Here is a 19275-nt window from a genome sequence, read left to right on the forward strand (position 1 = left end):
CCCCGGCTCTGATTTCTTCTCTCCAGCGAGCTCCGCAGGAGACACAGGCGCTGGCTGCTCGGTCCGCTCTCCGCCTCCGCCGCGCCCTCCTCGCCCGGGATGGGCCCCCCCGCCGCCACCGCCGCCGCCGGCGGAGTCCTAGTCTCTCGGCCGCCGCCTCGGTCGCCGCGCTTGCCCTGAAGCCCGGCGGCCGCGCACCCCGGCTCACCCCGCAGCCTCATTCCCTGGCCCGAGCTAAACTGCGGTAGAGCGCTTACTATGCTGCCGCCGGTGCCCTCCCGCCTCGGGCTGCTGCTTCTGCTGCTCCTGTGCCCTGCGCACGTCGGTGGACTGTGGTGGTGAGTGCTGAGTGGGACTGTCCCCCCCCACGCAACTCCAAACGCCAGAGGGTGGGGACCCCGAGCCAATCTTGGAACTCAGTACAGCGATTCTGCTGCCTTCAGGCTCTTCCCACTCCGTGATCCCAGCTCCCGGACGGTTGCACCGGGACCCTCGCAGACAGTTCCTTTCTGGTCTCTGCCCTAGCATTTCTGAAGTGCCACTTTGACGCTGCCTACCCCTGAATATTCCATTGTGTTTCTTCCCCCTGTGTTCTCCCCACAAGAAATGTGTCCAATTCATATCACAAGGAATTGTCAGGTGGGTAGGGAAAACTGCTGGATGTCATGAGATTCATAATGAGAGACTAGGTAGGAACGGGAGAAAGAGCGAGGAGGGCTCTGGAGCTGGATTTGGGGGAAAGACTGAAACAAGGTGGGAAGCTATAAGGTCAAACAGCTGCCTCTTTCCCGCCCCTCTTACCTACGGCCTCTCCATTGCTGGCTCTTTCAGCATGGGCGGTGTAGAGGAAAAGGGAATGTAAATGGGGAAACTGAGTCAGGACTCTGACTTTCTTCTCTGCTTTCCCCACTAGCAAGTAAGAAAGACAGGAAGGAGATCCTGGAGGCCGGCCCTCCCAGACGTGGGAAGTAACGATTTTTTAAAATGTGTAGCGGAGATGTGGGAACCGGAGAGCGTCCTAGTGAATCGAGTAAGAGCCAGGCCAGCCAAGGGATGGGAGAAATTCTCAGACTCTGGGATTGGATTTAGCCAGAGTAGACACCTAGACTTCGAAGGTTTCCAGAGCTTTGAGCCTTGAGGGGCAGGATAGGGGAGGAGAAGCGGGGGGCCCTCCGGGACAGCTCAGATCCAAATCCTCACGACTTTTTTCCCTCTTAGTTTTTAGAGCCACAAACACCCGCCCGGAATAGCTCAGTGTTCAGAGAGGAGGGATTTGGGCAAGAGCGCTGACAGTTTAGCCAACCCTAAGAAAGCAAGGGCTTTGACATTTGCATATCGCCACGTGATTGGCTGAACTCCTACCCTCTCAGCCCTCTCCCACCCGCCTCCCCTTAGGACCCAGGGGTGGGGCAGGCCCATCCCTCTCGTTGGCTGAGATTGAGTAGTATGCCCACACAGGAAGCTGCTGGCCGCTATCCTTCCGCGATGCGGGAGAGACATCCTCGCGGGTGTCAATGGGGAGGGGGGGGGAAACAAGACCCAGGTTCGGGTTAGAGAACAGGCGTCTTTAGTTTAGCTGCAAAGCGGTACTTAGCAGTTTTGAGAGACTGACCTAATCCCAGCCATTACATCTGTGGTCTTAAGCGAATCACGTTCCCACTCTACCCTACAAACTGTATTTAAAGAACAACCTCTCAACCTGGCAGGCTGGCCGGGAGGACTGGGTGGGAAGATCCAAGGAATGACTTGACATTGGGAGCCCTCTTCCCAATCCAGCTTTTTATCACCTAGCCACTCCCATGAAGGGAGGGGGATGAAGAATGGGGTTCCTTTAAATTCGGAATAAAGAGTCAAAAGTATTACTTGGCAAAGAGCTCCCTCTTACACACCTTTCCTGATTTTACTCTTTCTCAAGATGTAGGACAGGGCTGTCCCTATCATCTCTTTCTTCCTTCCCATTGGTCTAAATTGTTCTTTCTAATAACCAAAATACCACTTCCTCCAAGAAGCTGACATTCTGTCTGACCCCCCCCCCATTGCTATCCTCCTGCTCCCACCATGCTCTGAGCATTGGGCAAGTATGCAGTTATTGTACTTTACTGACAATTGTCTTTTCTGTGGTCTTTTTTTTTTTTGCTGTGTCTCTGGAGTTCTAGAAGCCCAGGACAGTGTAGGTGCTGGACCCAGGTTTATGGGGTGTTGCTTCCTGGGTTTGTATCTGTGAAGATTCCTTTGTTCAGGAAGGACTGCTGGGTGGGAGCCAAGGCAAGGACAGAAGGGCCTGGGCCCTCTGGAGACTGACCCTGAAGCTGGGAAGCAGGGAGTGGGGGAGGAGGTGAGGAGGGCGGGTGTGGGAGAACACAGGGGCCTTCATGCCCACAGCTGCAGTGGGGGCTAAGTGAAGAGTGAGGGCCAGGGTGATAAGGTGGCCAGCGAATGCTTCTGTCAGGTGTGGCTCAGAGAGGACCTGCCCCTCCCACCTGCCCTGGCCCCTTCTCTGCCTGTTTCGGACACTTAATCCCTGTAGTCTGAGCTCAGGTTGACTTCCATGGCTCCTGTCCTGTCATAGCCTTCCCAGGCCTGCGGGTAGATCTTGCTGGGTTGTTAGCCTGAGGTTCTTGCCACTTTACACTCTACCTCCCCAGTCTCACTAGAGCTGGGTTCTTCAGGACTGGTGTCTAGGAACAGACATCCTTCCCAGAGGATGATAGCCAGGCTAGAAACTCCATGGGTGGCCAGAAAAGCAGTGTGACCCACAGCAACCATTTCCACAATGTAGCCATGGTCGGGATAGGGATTGGGAGGACTCCAGGGTCTCTGAGAGACAGGACTGTCTAAGTCACTAAAAGAGGGTCCTGGAGGAGACCCTCAGCTCAGGGGCCTGGGCCTGGAGGAGAGTGGATCAGTCAGCTCAGGGGCCAGGCCATCTGGTTCCGAAGACTTTTTTTGTCCACCTTTCTTTCCCCTCCGCCTCCTCCCAAGGCAATGTGAGATTTCTATTTTTAATTTTTTTTGTTTAGTTTTGAGACAGGGTCTTGCTATGTAGCAGTGCATGCCTTCTAAGCACCGCCGCCAGCCTCTGTGTATCTCTCCAGTGTAACCATATCTTTGTGAATCACTGAATCCCAGATTCCAGGACACTGGCCAGGCCCTCTTGAGGTCATCTTGTCTATCCCCTGCCTTCAGGCCATTCAACCTATGCTCTGTCCTCCCTCCAAGAACTCAGTCCTGAGAGTAAGGGCAGGAAAGAGGCCCCCAGTCACCTGGCCTCCTCCTCTGCTCCCTGCTCCCCTCTCTATGCTGTCGGATCCATCTTTATACCTTCAATCAGTGGAGGTAGCAAGTAGCACACTCTCATAGAAGAGCCAAATCAACCTCCCTTCTTCTCTCTTCCTCTTTCCTCCCACCGTTTTGTATTTTCTGTGAAAGAAACGAATTCTCCCCTGTTCCACCAGGAAGAAGCCACCCAATCTACCCCCAGCTATCCCATTTTGCTTCCCTCCTCATGGAAAAGGAACCAGAGCTAAAGGTCAAGGCCAGCCTCACTGCTGACCTCCCGGGGAAGCAGGGCAGGATCAGACCCTTCTTGGCACGCAGGTTTTCTCGATGACCTCTGCTTTTCTGTGTCCATGCTGGTCCTGGTCATTAGGCCATCCTGTCTTTATCTGGGGCCCCTGACCCTTTCTGGTCAATGCTAATGCTGGCTGGCTCTCATCAAGTTCCAGAGTAAGGATGGCTTGGGGGTGGGGTAGCCATCCAGTCCCTTTTCCAGGCCTCAGCCTTGGCAGCTTCCCTTCGGGGGAGACAATGAGGCTGTGAGCAGAAAAGGGCAGGGGCAAAAGGAGGCTGGCTTGATCCCGGCCAGAGCATGCCCTGGGCCCACCAGAGTCCTGGCACTGTGACATTTCTTGGGGGGGGGGGTTTAGGCTCCCTCCTGCCCCATTAGGATCTGAAGCCAGGAGTTGGTGGCTGGAGGTCAGTGGGAGGCCCCATCACCAGGGCCCTACAAGGGGGATTCCAGAATGTGTACTTTGATTGGGAAGTACCAGCAGCCAGCCTTCGACGGCCAGCAGGAGGCCTCAGGGAACCAGATGCTGGCGCCCTGAAGATTGATGACAGCGCCCCCTAGACTGTTTTTTTTTTTTTTTTTCCTGGCCAGCTGGGAGTGTGTGAAGGGAAATATAGCCAAGCCAGTAGGCTTCTTTGGCTGGTTCTACCAGCCCGAGACCTCTGTGTAATCTAAAATTTGATCTAGAAAGGACTGAGAGGTAACCTAGTCTATTATGGTCAGTGGTGACGGTAGAAGGTCCAGGGACAGGAGGGGACTTGCCCAGTGCTAAGCCTGTATGATGGTAGGTGGCTGAGAGTGGGGCTGTGAGTCTTTTTTTGGTACCCTCTCCTTTGTGTGCCGTGGGGGGGTAGGAATCAGGATGAGGGACAAGGCCTTCACAGGCCCATTCTCCCCCATCCCACCCTCAGATGGGTGCTCCCCTCTGCAAGAGCAGAATGACAACTGTCTACCAGGCATCCAGTGGAGGGGATTGCCTCCTGAGCTTTGGCAAACAGGATGCCCTTTTGCACAGTGAAGTCTGTCTGGGAAGGGAAAGCCCCTGCCTCTCCAAAAAAAAAAAAAAAGATGGAGACAAAAGTGTGAGGAAGGACACAGGAAACCAAATTGGAGGGGGGGAAGGGTGAGTGGGGGCCACAGGTGGGCAGTGGAGAGGCAGGGGTTAATGGAGCTGGGGTATCACTGGCTTTGATGTGGTGGTTGGGATAGGGGTAGGGACTGGGGGAGGGGAGCAGTAATTACCGAGTTAGGAGTTAGACAGAGCAGGACAGGACAGGCGGGCGGGCACAGGCCCGGCAGCCTCAGCAGCAGTCAGGCAACATTTTTCTGCCCCCTTTCCACCACCCACCTCCCCCACCTCCACACACCCCCACCCACAGCCCCAGGGCTCAGAGCTCCCTCTGCTGGATCCTAGGAGGTGGGGTCAGATGAAGGATCTTGGGGGTAAGGAGTTGGGGGAGGAGTAGACAGACTGGCATGCTTGCTGTGAGACTTTCTTAGTCTCACATGGTCACATGGTCTGTGTGGTCCAGTTGGCCTTAGTAATCCAGCTGGGCAAGGAGGTGGGTCCTAGAGGGTGCTTTTGTCCCTAGGTCAGCTGAATAGAGGAGACCTGGATCCACACCGGACAGGGAAGACAGACTGTTACAGAAAGAACATTCTTGGGACTCCACACATACCACCCACATCCATCCCTACCAAACGTTTTCCCTGCATTGAGCGGGCCTGAGAATACAAGCACTTGTGGGGATCCTCTCTCTGTACAGGCCATTACATGGGGGAGGGATTATGATTTCCATTTTCCAGCTGAGGAACTGGTGTTTAAGTTTTATCATCCATCCAACAAATGTTAAGTGTATTTCACATGCCAGCGACTCACTCCACATCATACAAGCAAATGGCAGAGTCTAGATCCATCCCAAGCCTGGGTCACTGATGACATCATATCCACCTGTGAGATGCCTGTCTTTAATGAGACTTCTACCTCATTGAGTAGACAAAACAAGCAATCCTGCTGCTGGCAGGACACACTCAAATGAGTGACAACCAGAAGGATACAGCACCAGCCGGGCCAGGGCTGGTGCTCCTGAGGGAGAGTGGGAGCTGAGGTGAAACTGGAGAGAGGTTGGTTAAGAGCATCTTGATGGCATCCAACTACAGAGGAAGTGGCCTTGAGACCAGAAATGTGGCCTGGCTGGGATGGAGTCAGAGCCCTGACAACAGAGGTATGCTGTGTGGTACAACTGTGAGAGGTCACCTGGGGTGACCCATGGCTCAGGTAGCTATTTCCTTCTGGTCCTCCTTTGGGAGCTGTCATTTTATTTTAACAGTGATGGAGGTTGAGCCCACAGCCTCTGGCAAGGATTCTACCGCTGAACTTTTTTTTGGGGGGGGTGAACTTTTTATTTTGAGATAGGGTCTTACTAAGTTCCCCAGACAGTCCTTGGACTTGCAATCCTCTAACCTCAGCTTCCCAAGGACCTGGCAGGCTGGCTTTTAACTCACAGAGATCTACCATCTTGCTCATCAGTGTGACCATGATGTTGCTGAGGTGAATGAGCTAAGTCTTCAACATTTTCTTCTAGTCTCTGAATCCAGAGGCAAAGAGTAAGCTGAACTAGAATACTGGGTCTCTGGGGCGCAGGTCTATAGATATTGCTAGTAGGAACTGTCTGGCCTCTAATGCCATTTTAATGGGGTACTGATCCATGAACTGTAGTCCTGGAGAGAGAATTCTCAGTTCAGGCCAGGACAGTTAGAGTGGCCTGGTAGGCCTGTCCCTTCTTGTCTGTATACTGAGTTCTTTTAGGGCAAGCCACGTTCTCTGTGCCCAGAAGTGGCAATAAGATTCAATCCCAGAGCCTATGTAGTATATATCTATTCCTTACCACCATGCATTTCAGGACTTAAAATATGCAAATTCTGAAAGTGTGCATCTTCTCTGGGCTGACCCCAGGTCAACACTGATCCAGACTCCCCCAAAGCACAGCTCATTATGTAAGGAAACAAAAGGGCAGGAAGGAAAGTAAATGAGAGGGAATGAGAGAGGAGGGCGGGGAGTTGTTCTACACATGGAATCAAATATTACCACTGAGACTGGAGTACCTCTTGCATCAACTCATGAGTTTTTTGAAGCCCATAGAGGAAACTGACCAGTCTGGAATGGCTCAGCCCACCCAGAACTGACAAAAACCAGCTTCAGAGGTAGGGCTGGGTAGTTTGTCTTTTCTGGAGTTTCATTTCCTATGTCTTTAGGATGGGAGTGAGGACAGGAGGGAGGGCAAGGAACAAGCTGGTCCCTTGGGAGTCTAGCGTTATCACTGCCCATCCCTCCTCCTGACCAGCTGGTAAACAAGACTAGTTCCCAGGAAGCCAGCCAGTCCCATAACCCTGTAAAGGCCAGCCCCACCTCCTGGGGGCCCTGCCCTTCATAGCCCCTTGATTCCTTCCCTATCTCTAGCCCCTGGGAAGCTGACAAGGCCAAGAGGGTTCGTAGTTCTCCCTTGAACACCCCAAACTCTTTCCTGCTTTGCTAAGGCAGGAGGAGGGAGAGGGGAGGGATGGGGCAGGGTGACCTTGGGAAGATAAGTCCATTCAACCTTGGAAAACTAGGGAGTGTGCAGAGGGCAGGGGTAGGGTGGGGCTGGGGAACTTAGCAGTGGGGGCCATGGAGATGGGGAAGGCACGTTTTCAGAGCCTTCCACAGTCAGGAGGAGCTAGAGTGTGCAGGTGGTTGAGGGGAACTGAACAGCTGCACAGAGGCCTGCTTCCCTCCTGTCATCTCAGGGGGAGAGAAATGTTTGAGGATATGACACTAGGAGTCATGACACAACACCACATCAATGAGACCTGGTCTCAAGGGGGACCTGATGGCTCATTCACTCAGGAACATATGTTAAGTGCCCCTTGTCATTATATACCTATATCTGTTCATCTGTAATGTAGAATTCATGACATGCAAATGTCAGAATAAACATCGCAGGGGTATAAATCAGGTACCCAGAAAGTGTCCCGGGAAGAGAAAGAAAAAGGAGGGAAGAAAAAAGACGGTCCCAACAATGAGTGAGTTCATAGCTTATCCACCTACCCTGAACAGCCATGCTGGAAGCCACTCCACTCCAAATCCTTTTTTAATGAGTTGGATGAGTGGACAGATTTGTTAATGAAGATGCACACAGAAAGATAAGACTGAATTCTTCATGTAGTGCCGTTTAGTAAAGCGGGGGCACTGACACACAATGGACAAAGTGGGACAAGGTCAGCCTCAGTTGGGGTAGGACAGATGGGTGGGTGGGTGAGCAGGCAGAGGCTGATCACTGGCAGCCAGCTTGGGCTGTCCTAACTTGGCTCACTGCTCATTGCTCCTATTGGTTTCTTCTCTGGGGCTGGTGAGGAGGGGCTGGGCCCAAGCTCAATACAAGGGAACCTTTGCCGCATGTTTCTGCCCAGAAGAGATGCTTGATCCCTATCCCTGAACTATTTGAGTAGGGATAACAGTATCTCTAATCACCCATCCAGAGAGAGAGAGAGAGAGAGAGAGAGAGAGAGAGAGAGAGAGAGAGATCCTTAAAAGATTTTCACATCTTTCGGCAAACATCTCTCTGAGCACTCATCTTCAGTCTTGAGAGTTTTACCTTAAGACCTAAATTCCTCTTGCTGCTATTTAAGACCATTACATCTCAGGACATGCCTGGGCAGCCTGTACTTGTGGAGTAAACGGGGACAGTGGGGAGGATATGCACAGAAGCAAAGCTGAAAAGTAGGCCACCCTGACCTTTCACACCCTTCTGCCGACATTTTCCTCTACATTTCATACCCCACTGCCTCTGGTGTGCACCCCTCCCCAATCTTTCTTTCTCTGCCCTCTGCAGAAGGCTTTTGAATGGTCTCAAATTAACCTCCTTAGCTCTGCCCACATATCTCTTCAAGCCTGAGCTCTCAAGTAGGAGCCATCTGATTCAAGCGGTTTCCCCCCAGGTGTGAATTCCTGGCTGACAACCCATGGAAAGCAAGTGGCAGCTCTCAGGTGGAATGAAGGTGGGCAGGGTAAAGAGGCTACTGACAATGTGCAGAACTTTCCATCAGGTCTTTACACACCAAACCAAACATCATCCCCCCCCCCCACACACACACCCGTTGGTTATATCATTCCAGCACACAGGGCTTGGCTTGGTGCCATCTCTCTCTGGGAAAGCCATCTACCCCGGAGCAAGAGAAGGGTCAGCATCACCTACTTGCCAACAATGCTGAGCAGCTAGGTTCCCAGCTCCTTCCTCCATCTGTCTAGCTTGGGGAAATCTGGGGCGGGGGATGGCGAGCAAAATAGGAGGTGCACCTCAGCCATCTATGCTAAATTTTCTCATTTCTCCTTTTACAGAAAAGGTTGAACTAAGAGGCTGTGGCTTTTTTTCAGAGGCTCTGTTCATAGACACTCTAATACCTCATGGCTGTTTTGTCCTTCAGGTGGCCCCTGCTTTGTACTGGGGCTGTCAAGGTTGCAGTTCAGTAAGTCTACATCCTTCTTTAATACTTTTCTTTCTTTCTCTTTTCCGAGACAGGGTTTCTCTGTATTGCTTTGGAACCTGTCCTGGAACTAGCTTTGCAGACTAGGCTTGCCTCAAACTCACAGAGGTCTGCCTGCCTCTGCCTCTCAAGGGCTGGGACTAAAGGCTTGGCGTGCGCGCACACACGCGCGCGCGCGCACACACACACACACACACACACACACACACACACACAGAGCCATCTACTTTTCTTTAGAATACCTTCTTTTATGAAGTGTGTGTGTGTGTGTGTGTGTTACAGAGAGAGAGAGAGAGAGAGAGAGAGAGAGAGAGAGAGAGAGAGAGAGAGAGAGAGAGAGCTTTCTTGGTCTTTCCTTGTTTCCCTTTTCGGCTAGGCCTATTGAATTTTAACCTCTGCCTCTGTGGTGGCAGCTACTCTCATCTTTCCCGAAGTTCCTTTAAGGAGTCATTAATGAAGATGCACACAGAAGGATAAGACTGAATTTTTGTCATGATGCAGTTTTCAGCCTAGACTTTAGTAGAGAGGGAAACACAGACATGGAAAGGAAAGGAAACCAGAGGGACAATACCAGTCTCAGTTGGGGGTCAGGTGGGGAGACCCTGCAGTCTCTGGCTGTGGGCTAGCTCCCTCTTGTTCACCCCACCCCTTCCCAGGTCTTCTGTGTTTTGGGAGGTACACTCCTGACCTTCTGTTCTGCTCCCCAGGGCTGTGGGTAGCCCCCTGGTCATGGATCCTACCAGCATCTGCAGGAAGGCCAGGCGGCTAGCAGGACGGCAGGCTGAGCTGTGCCAGGCAGAGCCGGAAGTGGTGGCAGAGCTCGCCCGGGGCGCAAGGCTGGGGGTCCGAGAATGTCAGTTCCAGTTCCGTTTCCGACGCTGGAACTGCTCCAGTCACAGCAAGGCCTTTGGGCGCGTCTTGCAGCAGGGTTAGTGTGGGAGAGGCCTGAAGGGAGGTGCTTTCTCCTTGCCAGGGGGAAGCAGGTTTGGGGAGGCTGCTTGAACTCTGCCCACCTTGGCCCAGGACAGGCTGGGGGAGGGGGACTCCCTATTCCCATCTTTGATACTGGGCACTCACTGGCCTGGGCTCTGTCCTCCCACAGATATTCGAGAGACAGCCTTTGTGTTTGCGATTACCGCCGCTGGTGCCAGCCACGCGGTCACGCAGGCCTGTTCCATGGGCGAGCTCCTGCAATGTGGTTGCCAGGCACCCCGCGGGCGAGCACCGCCAAGACCCTCTGGCCTTCTGGGCACTCCTGGACCTCCAGGGCTGACAGGTTCCCCGGAGGCCAGCGCAGCCTGGGAGTGGGGAGGCTGTGGAGATGATGTGGACTTCGGAGATGAGAAGTCCAGACTCTTTATGGATGCACAGCACAAGCGAGGACGTGGAGACATCCGTGCACTGGTGCAACTACACAACAATGAGGCAGGCAGGCTGGTGCGTATGGGCAGGAGCCGTAGGTCGGTGTGTGCTTGAGTGTGGCAGTGTGGGTCTGCAAGAGTGTGCCAGTGGGTGTGGAGTGCCAGCATATTCGTGGTAGCATGGGCACAAGTAAAGATGAGAATGTGTAGGAGGGTGTCGATGTGTATGGGAGTGAACAAAACTGGGCAACTTGGGAAGACTGGAACTTGGGCCCGGGCACAGTTATGCATGGCAGGTGAGATATCCAGTCTAGAGGGCTGGGGGGGGGGCTGGAGGGAGGGTGTGGAGCTGAGAGGGACAGTGAGCAGAGTAGGGGAAGAACATTGTAGAATAGTACTGAGGGCCAGTAGAGAATCAAGGTGGGGTGGGCATCCCTCTGATTCGTCATAAGTGAGGTGACATCAGCAGACGGAGACAGAGGGTCGGGTCGAGATGAAATTAAGAATAGAATCCACAGAAAGGTCTGGGGTTTGCTGGTGGAGGTAGCAGAGAAAGTGGGGGTTAGAACAGAGCCTAGAACTGTCTAGGAAAGGACTGAAGGATCAAGAGTCCGGCGAAGTCAGGAGAGGCCAGGACAGCCCAGATCAGCAAGCAAGGGAGAAGAGTACCATCCTGTTCTCCTTGGTGGAGACATCGTATGTCTCAGTTCTAGACTAGTTAAGGAACATCCCTCCACACATTCTGTGTCCTTTAAGGTTCAGCCCAAGGCTGAGGGGGCCCAGGAGAGGAATGTCCGGACAGGCCCACATACCTGTTGCGAGGATTGGGGAGGGGTGACAGAGACAGACGCCCAGGCGGCTGGCTGTGTCTGCTCAGCTCTGCCTGGGGCCGCGAGGGGCAGGAATGACGAGGCTGGGTTGGCAGGAGAGCTAGGCTGCGACAGCTGCCGCTTCTTCCCACTCCAGAGAGAATGGAGAATCTCCCCACTGCGCCCATTCTATTCTCTCCCGCTCCCTGGCTTCGGACCCTGGAATCTCTGCTCTATCTACTATTCCCACTTCCCACTCTCCACTACTAATCAATCATCTTTGTCATTCTTCTCCTCTCCGAGCGGTCATTTTCTTGATTTTCTCCTAATCTTGTGCCTACCTGCCTGCTTGCCTGTCTTCTTTCCTTGCTTGCCTGTTTGCCTTCCTTCCTTCCTTTCTTCCTTCCTTCCTTCCTTCCTTCCTTCCTTCCTTCCTCCCTCCCTCCCTTCCCTCCTTTCTTCCTCGTCCCCCATTCCCTCCTGCTTCCTTTGCTTTCTGTGGGTCCCCCCACCTCGCCTCTCTCCGCCCTACCCATCACCCTGTCCTTCTGCTCCCCCAGGCGGTGCGGAGTCACACGCGCACCGAATGTAAATGTCACGGGCTTTCGGGTTCGTGTGCGCTGCGCACCTGCTGGCAGAAGCTGCCTCCGTTCCGCGAGGTGGGCGCACGGCTGCTGGAACGCTTCCACGGCGCCTCGCGCGTTATGGGCACCAACGACGGCAAAGCCCTGCTGCCTGCTGTCCGCACGCTCAAGCCTCCTGGCCGAGCCGACCTCCTCTATGCAGCCGACTCGCCCGACTTCTGCGCCCCCAACCGGCGCACCGGCTCGCCTGGCACCCGCGGCCGCGCCTGCAACAGCAGTGCCCCGGACCTCAGCGGCTGCGACCTGTTGTGCTGCGGTCGCGGACACCGCCAGGAGAGCGTACAGCTCGAAGAGAACTGCCTGTGCCGCTTCCACTGGTGCTGCGTGGTGCAGTGCCACCGCTGCCGCGTGCGCAAGGAGCTCAGCCTGTGCCTCTGACCCGCCGCCTGCCTCGGAACTGCACGCCTCTGCCTCTTGGCAATCTGCAGGACCACTGGATTCCAGCAGGGGGCACTGTCTGGGGCCCAGCTGCTCCCTAGGAAAAATACATATCTAGGTCTTGGGACGCAATGGGGATTGGGAGCTTGAGGTTTACACTTGTCCACGAAGGTCTGAGGACTCTGTTCCTTCAGCATTCCCCAGAAGGGTCCTCTGCTAGTTTCTGCAGAAACCTATGCAGGCTCTCCCTCCCCTTGGCCTCCCAGATGAAAATAAAAACAAACAAAAAATAAATAAATAAATCAAAAAAGCCAGACTCTGGCCTCTGGAGATTATACTCCTCAGAATTACTGGGGTGAACAGGAGAGTTTAGTATCAACAAAGACATTTAAACCAATAGGACAGGACCCATAGTTTGAGGAGAGGTAATTCTAGAGGGCCAGGTTATGGAAGGAAGGTGGTCCTGATAGAACTAGCATTTTAGCCTGAATCTGTAATTCCACCCATCACCAAGGCAGAAGAGGGTGAGGGAGGGCCCCTGGAAAGCATGTATCTCTTCTTTGGCACCCCTTTGTTCAGTTTTATCCACATCAGGCTCCTGAATCTTGAGAACAATGATTCCATTGAGAATCCATTGAGAAAATGATTCCATTTTAAAGGGATGTAAAGGGCCCAGAAACTTCTCGTGGTATGCTCAGTTGTCAGATATTTGTGTTAATTTTTGGGTATTATGTCTGTTTCTGTGACTTCTGAGGAAATCAAGGGTAGAGTTTTAGAGTCATAAGATTAAAGCTCTTTATAAACTGTAAAAAAACAAAGTACTTTCAAGGAACACCTGCTTTTGTTACCATCAAAACTAGCCATCCCATCAGCTCTAAAAGACTCTTCCTGGCTGGGAGATCATTCAGTCAGGTAAAGTGCTTGCTTTACAAGCACAGGGCTGGCCCTGAGTTCCATCACATTAAAAAGCCCACTATGGCCTGGTGATGGTGGTGCATGCCTTTAATCCCAGCAATCCAGAGGCAGAGGCAGATAGATCTCTGAGTTTAAGGCCAGCCTGGTCTGTAGAGTGAGTTCCAGAACAACCACAGCTACACAGAGAAAAAAGCCAAAACAAAACAAAAAGCCCAACGTGGTGGTGCACTTTTAATCCAGCACTGGGAAGAGGGAGAGAGGAAGATCACTGGGGCCAGCTAGCTAGCCAGCCTGTCTTATTAATGATTTCTAAAAACTGTCTCACAAAGGGAGGGGACTTCCAGGTGACTCAAAAGATAAAGGTGCATGCTCCCCTAATACCTGAATTTGAATTTGATTCCCAGAACAACACAATAAAGGGAGAAAACAGTCCCCAGTCTCTCTCTCTCTACATATGTGTGTGTGTGTGCATATACAAATATATACACACACACACACACATATATATATATATGGTGTGTTTATGTGTGTAAATATAGTAATAATTTTTAAAGCTACATTCAAGTTTGTCTTCTGGCACCCATATGTATGCATGAGTATGTGTGTGTGTGTCTCTCTCTCTCTCTCTCTCACACACACACACACACACTGTTCAGGCTGTCCAGCATAGTGTTTCTAATCACACTCAGAGGAAACAAGTTTGTCCCTGGGTCTTGTGTGGCACCAGCCACATGAATTTTTTTAAGCTGGTACTCTCAGGAAGCTAACTGTGAGGGGTTAAAAGACACATGAAGAGTTTGGGGCTCTAGAGGTGAGGGTTGTGCCCTCACCTTCAATCCAAGAGAATAGGGTGCACAGCCCAACTGTGGGATGCACTCCAGTGAGAATGCTGCGATTGGAAGATGACTCTCCCCCCTGCAGCTAAGCAGGAAAAGGTAGGAATTTCTGGTTCAGAAGGTTGAATTTGAGGCTGGTGTAGTACAGGCCAATGTGGCCTGTTTCTCCCTTGAGCTGTGTAGTCTCACTCTACTTCAGTTATCCATTGATGAATAGCAACAGCCTCAGAGTAACAACTGCTCAGTATTCTGTTTGGACAGCTATGCTCAGAACTCAGTTCAGGGGTTTGGTTGAGAGGTCAGACTACTTGCAGAGTGCCTAGGATCATTTTGCTGGAAGATGTGCTGGTCTAGGGAGCTCTCGGGGTTTTGTTTCCACACCTAAGGACTAAGTGGTTCTCCAGTGATCTTGTCTCTGTGTGGCTGGCTTGGGCTTTCTTCCAGAATGATGGCCTGAAGATAGGGAAGACGTCAAGAAAAGACATCATGTCAAGCCTCCAGGCAGATTTTGTCTCCTGAGAGTCCAGCCATGGAAGTTGCAAAGTATTACTGTGGCTCTCTCTTAGCTGGAACAGATCACAGAGCCAGCCCAAATTTACAGAGGGGAAACAGATTGCCTAGCAGTGGGACAAAAGACAAAGAATTTGCAGCCATCTTGACCCATCCCAGGCCCTTAAAGAGATGTTGGGAGGATTTCTTTTTCTTGAGATACGAAAAACACTTAGCATGGCATTTGGCAAATTATGTCAAATTAATGTTTTATGGAGGGCAGTTATTGTGAGAACAAGCATAAAGGGCTACTGCCTTGCAGGTATTGGGCTCTCTGACTGCAAATGAAGATATCTAACTTGCATATTAGGCCAAAGGAAACTGCAGAATTTACTCTGAATTCAGCCACAGCTGAGTTGAATGCAAAGACTTAAGTGATACCATTATAGATCTCTCTGTCTCTCCTCCACCCCCTATGTCCCTCTTATTCTTCAGTCCCTGTCCCTTATGTCTATCATTTCAGCTCACCATGTCTGTCTACCATCCTCATTCTCTCCCCTTGTACATTTCCTCGATGTGACAGCTTCGGGCCTACATGCTTAGGAGTAATGTTTTTTTCTTTTAAAGGAGGGCGGGGGAGATCCTGGGGTTGGAGAAATTGCTCAGTGTTTAAGAGCACTTGTTGCTCTTCCAGAGGACCCAGGCTCAGTTACCAGCATCCACATGGTAGCACACAACCATCCTTAACTCCAGCTCCAAAGGACCAGACAGCATCTTTGGCTCTGCAGGCACCAGACATCCACATGGTGCCCACACATACATACAGCAAAGCATGAATACACAAAAAAGTAAGTCTATTTTAAAAAGCCTCCGCAATTATAGTCCCAAGGAAGACGTTGACTAGTTCAGCCTGAACCAGTACCACTCCCCAGGGAAACACGCTGCTATGACAGATTGGCAGACTCCTGAGACCACAGGGAAAGGGGGAACAGAGTTCTTCAAATGGAGCAGAGGAAGGGAACTTTGGGACAGACACTGATGGCGGCTGTGGAAGAAGGAAGGGGAGTTTGTGGTTTCCTTCCTGCCTTTCTTCCACCAAAAGCCTGGGTTGCAGGGCAATCTCACAGAGAATTTGAACTCAGAACCTCCACCAAAGCAGAATCTACATTTTCGAGGAGAGTAGAAATGGCCTTAAGGGGCACACAAAGGAAAGGAAAGCTCGGAGGGATGGAGTTTATCATCACAGATCTGCCTTCCCCAGAGCTTTGGGAGGGCGCTGCTGCTGTGCCTCTCCTGTTCTCCCCTCCCTTTTCCTGTTTTCCTTCCGCTTTCCTTTCCTTTCCCTTCCTCTCCCCCTTTCCCTTCTCCAGTGTAGACCCAAAGCCTGCTGCAGGCTCAGCAAGTCACTCAGGCGCTAACAACGCCCGCTCAAACCAGTGTTTTTCTCAATCTCTTTACTTCTGAAAAACACCACCAGAGGGCCTCAGAGTCCAACTTCTCTATTGATCCAGAGCAGCAGGGGAAGAAGGGCCTGGGAATTCAAGCGCAGGAAGTCCCTCCCAATGGTAAGACTAAAAGGAAGCCCAGAGACCCACGCACAGCTTGGGTCAAGCCGCTAGGGTTTCAGGCTGTCTGGGACCTCTAGGTCGACCACACCTAGGACTGGGACTCAAGTCTATGACTGGCGCTGGTAGGGTGTTGGTTCTGAGATGGGTGATGTGTTTGTTGAGTATTTTCCTCTATGATGCCAGAAAAGCAGACTGAGGCAAGTGATATGAATCAACACCACTCCAAGTAGGCTGAAAAGAAGGTAAGATGTAGTAAAATAAATAAGTAAATAAATAAAAGCCCCTATCAAGTCAGCTAAGCGGCTACCCCAAATAAATAAAAGTCCCTATCAAGTCAGCTAAGCGGCTACCCCGTCTGTGCCTAGGTAACCCCATCCCAAAACTGGGCTGTCTGAGAGCATCTTGGCACATGGTGGGAGCACAGAGCAGACTGCAGTCTTTAGCAGGGCGTGTTTCGAGACAAGGTTTCTCTGTGTAGCCTTGGCTGTCCAGAAACTAGCTCTGTAAACCAGGCTGGCCTCGAACTCAGACATCTGCCTGTCTCTGCCTCCCAAATGCTGGGACTAAAGGCATGCGCACCACCATACCCAGCTCTGCTGTGGTCTTTAAGTTGCTAGTCACATAGCAGCGATCCACCTTCTAAACCAAGTCCCACAAGGGTCTGGGAACTTCCTACCTTAAGGGTGTTGAACAGGAGGCATGCATGGTTGGAGGTCCTGAGCCACCCAGACCTCTCTGTAGATACAGAGATGGTGCTGTGCTGCCTGAGGGTGGGGTGAGAGACAGAGCTCAGACGTGCCCCCCTGACATCCTCTCCCCTAGCTCACCCAGCTGCTCTGCCCCAGGCACAGGCAATGTCCCCTGCTGGTTGAGGGGTGGGGGACAAGTGTAGCTTGGGTAAAGGGGAAGAGCACAGAGGAACCCAGATGTGTGTGGGACCGCATCAGGAAAAGGCAGACATAGGCAGATGGGTGAGAAGGTTGAGTGGAAGACCTAGAATGAGTCTGAGGCCAAGGGCTCCCAACTCATCTCTCTCTCTCTCTCTCTCTCTCTCTCTCTCTCTCTCTCTCTCTCTCTCTCTCCCTTTGAGAACCACACACCAGGAATCTGGAGATGTGGAAGCAGCGAGCCACTTCCTCTTACCTTGCTGAGGCAGGGACAACAGGATGGAGGGTCCCTTATCCATCTAGAGATCTTCCCTCTCTTCTTCACCAAAACCAACTTCTTCAGCTGAGCATCAAGACAGAGCAGGACTAGACTGGGCTAGGCTGGTGCTGCGAGGGTCCCACCTGTTCTCACCCTTTGCCTTCCCCAGCCCTCCCTCCACGAGACCTCCCCCGGAGCCGCCACAGCTGGAACCATTCTCCCGCAGCCTTTCATCCTCCTAGCTCCCCACCCCCACCCCCAGTGGCCCCTGTAATTGTGGTCTCTGGCAGGCGGCTGCTGGGGCCTGGGCTGGGCTGAAGGCCAGGTCGCAGGGCAGGTCTGGGGTGGAGACTGGGGGCTGCTGGTGCTGGTAGAGGCTTGGCCACTGCATGGGTCATCCACGTTAGGGCCCCAGATGCACACTCTCTCTGGGCTTCATCTACACATAGGTCAAAGTCTGTCACTTACACATGTGGGCATTGCTAGGCATCATGATCTTGGGACCAGACCCAGGATGGGGGTATGGGCTACAGTCATTGGTGTTTGCCTTCTAGAGTTTCCAAGGGGGGGGCTTTCTTTTCCCCTGGCATTTCTGTGTTTCATGGGTCCTGTAGCAGAGGCCCTTCCTCTCCCTCCTCGGGCAGAGGCTAAAAGAAGAAACAGCCAGCTGCCCTGTCAGGCCAACAGCATTTCCAAAGGCAATCTCCCCTAAGCACTTGGGAGATGGTTATGAATGTAGATCCCCAGGCCTTGTGGCTGGGAAAGACTAGGCTGGAGAATATTCCCACAATAGCCTGCTTCAACTGTGGGAAGCATTAAGGTGAGCACTGGATGGGAGCAAGGAGGTCTGCATCTTGAATATGAACTCATGGCCTGGTTGGGGTGAGGTCTATTCCAAATCTATTCTGGGCCTCAGTTTCCCCAGCAGCCTTGATGCCTGCAGATGCCCACCCTGGGGTTGTGCCTCTTCCCTGTGCTGAATCAGACCCAAGGCGTGTCAGGTGATGGGGCTTGTTCCTGTAGCACCATGGTGGGGGAGAGTTGCGAGGGTAGGGGGGTGGCTAGGGTCAAACAAGGCTCTGGCGACACAGGCTGCATCCTGCCCCCGGCTGTTTTCCTGCTATCCAGCCAGACTGCTCCTTCATTGTCCCACCCCAACCCCCAGCAGCCCCAAGCTCTTAATTCCTGACAGCTGCGATGGCTGCTGGCAGAGATGGGCGGGGGAGTGTGTCATCAGCCTGCTGCTGTTCAGGCCGCCCCCACCACCTGACAGTCTGGGGGCAAGAAAGGCAATTCTCCAAGGATGGTCAGTTCCTGGAATGGGTCCCCTTTGTCTCTGAGCCCAGAGGCAATGGCAGTTCTCTTCTTAAGCCAGGAGGACCTCTTTTCAGAGAGAGGGGGGCATGGATTTTGAGGGATGTGGGTGTGCAGAATAGGAGACTTGTGCCCATTTTACAGAGGACCATGGTAAGACACAGCAGGGGTTACATGAACTGTCCTGACTCAGGTTTGAACCAGAACAAGAGCCAGGGCCAATGGTTCCCAGGTACTTGTCACAGACTTGCGCCCTATACTGAGCAGAGGACCAGTGTTCAACCAGAGGTGTTAGAGAAGGAAGGGACCCCAGATGACTATTCAGACAGGCCCTGTAGAACCAGTGCCAGGACCAGGGCACGTCTCAACTCATCCCTCCGCAACAGCAAGCTGCTCTCAGGGTAGAGGACACACCATTGTGGTGGGAGACAGAAGAACTAAATCCATTTCGACTCTTTGGCTAATTTGCTGTTTGACTTACATAAGTTGTGACCCTCTCTGGGCCTTTGAATTTTCTTGTGAAATTTGAAAAAAAAAGAGGGGGGGTGAATACAATGTTCAGACTGCCCACTTCTGAATTAGAAGGTTCCCTAATCCCTGCTCCCAGATAGAATCATCCCAAGTCACCCAGGTCCCAACAAGCATTTACTAGAATCCCGACCCTTTTGCCTTGGGTAGCTCACTGACTGTGTGAAGTGGGCCCCATTACTCACTTCATAAAGGG

The 19275-nt window shown here is 52.4% G+C and overlaps 1 protein-coding gene and 1 long non-coding RNA gene across 2 annotated transcripts; one reads left to right on the forward strand and one right to left on the reverse strand.

Annotated features, from left to right (window-relative positions):
- Wnt6 (Wnt family member 6) lies at nucleotides 1–12560 on the forward strand. Its single transcript, XM_051190483.1, has 4 exons — nucleotides 1–338; nucleotides 9799–10019; nucleotides 10194–10528; nucleotides 11822–12560. Exons 1-4 carry the CDS (start codon nucleotides 259–261, stop codon nucleotides 12281–12283), a joined length of 1098 nt encoding a protein of 365 aa, XP_051046440.1. The 5' UTR covers nucleotides 1–258; the 3' UTR covers nucleotides 12284–12560.
- LOC127226447 (uncharacterized) lies at nucleotides 9533–10297 on the reverse strand. The gene is made up of 3 exons (XR_007834881.1): nucleotides 10169–10297; nucleotides 9780–10056; nucleotides 9533–9605 (listed from the first exon to the last, which is right to left on the reverse strand). It is a non-coding gene; the product is annotated as an uncharacterized LOC127226447 (long non-coding RNA).
- Nucleotides 12561–19275: the final 6715 nt, after the last annotated feature.

Source organism: Phodopus roborovskii, unplaced genomic scaffold, assembly GCF_943737965.1.
Source record: "Phodopus roborovskii unplaced genomic scaffold, PHOROB, whole genome shotgun sequence".
NCBI lineage: Eukaryota > Metazoa > Chordata > Mammalia > Rodentia > Cricetidae > Phodopus > Phodopus roborovskii.

Excerpts from the sequence above, each read along its gene's own strand:
- Wnt6 (XM_051190483.1), top strand. The coding sequence starts at position 259 with ATGCTGCCGCCGGTGCCCTCCCGCCTCGGGCTGCTGCTTCTGCTGCTC. Across the intron at positions 339-9,798 it reads CACGTCGGTGGACTGTGGTG|GGCTGTGGGTAGCCCCCTGG; the intron begins GTGAGTGCTGAG and ends TCTGCTCCCCAG. Across the intron at positions 10,020-10,193 it reads TGGGCGCGTCTTGCAGCAGG|ATATTCGAGAGACAGCCTTT; the intron begins GTTAGTGTGGGA and ends GTCCTCCCACAG.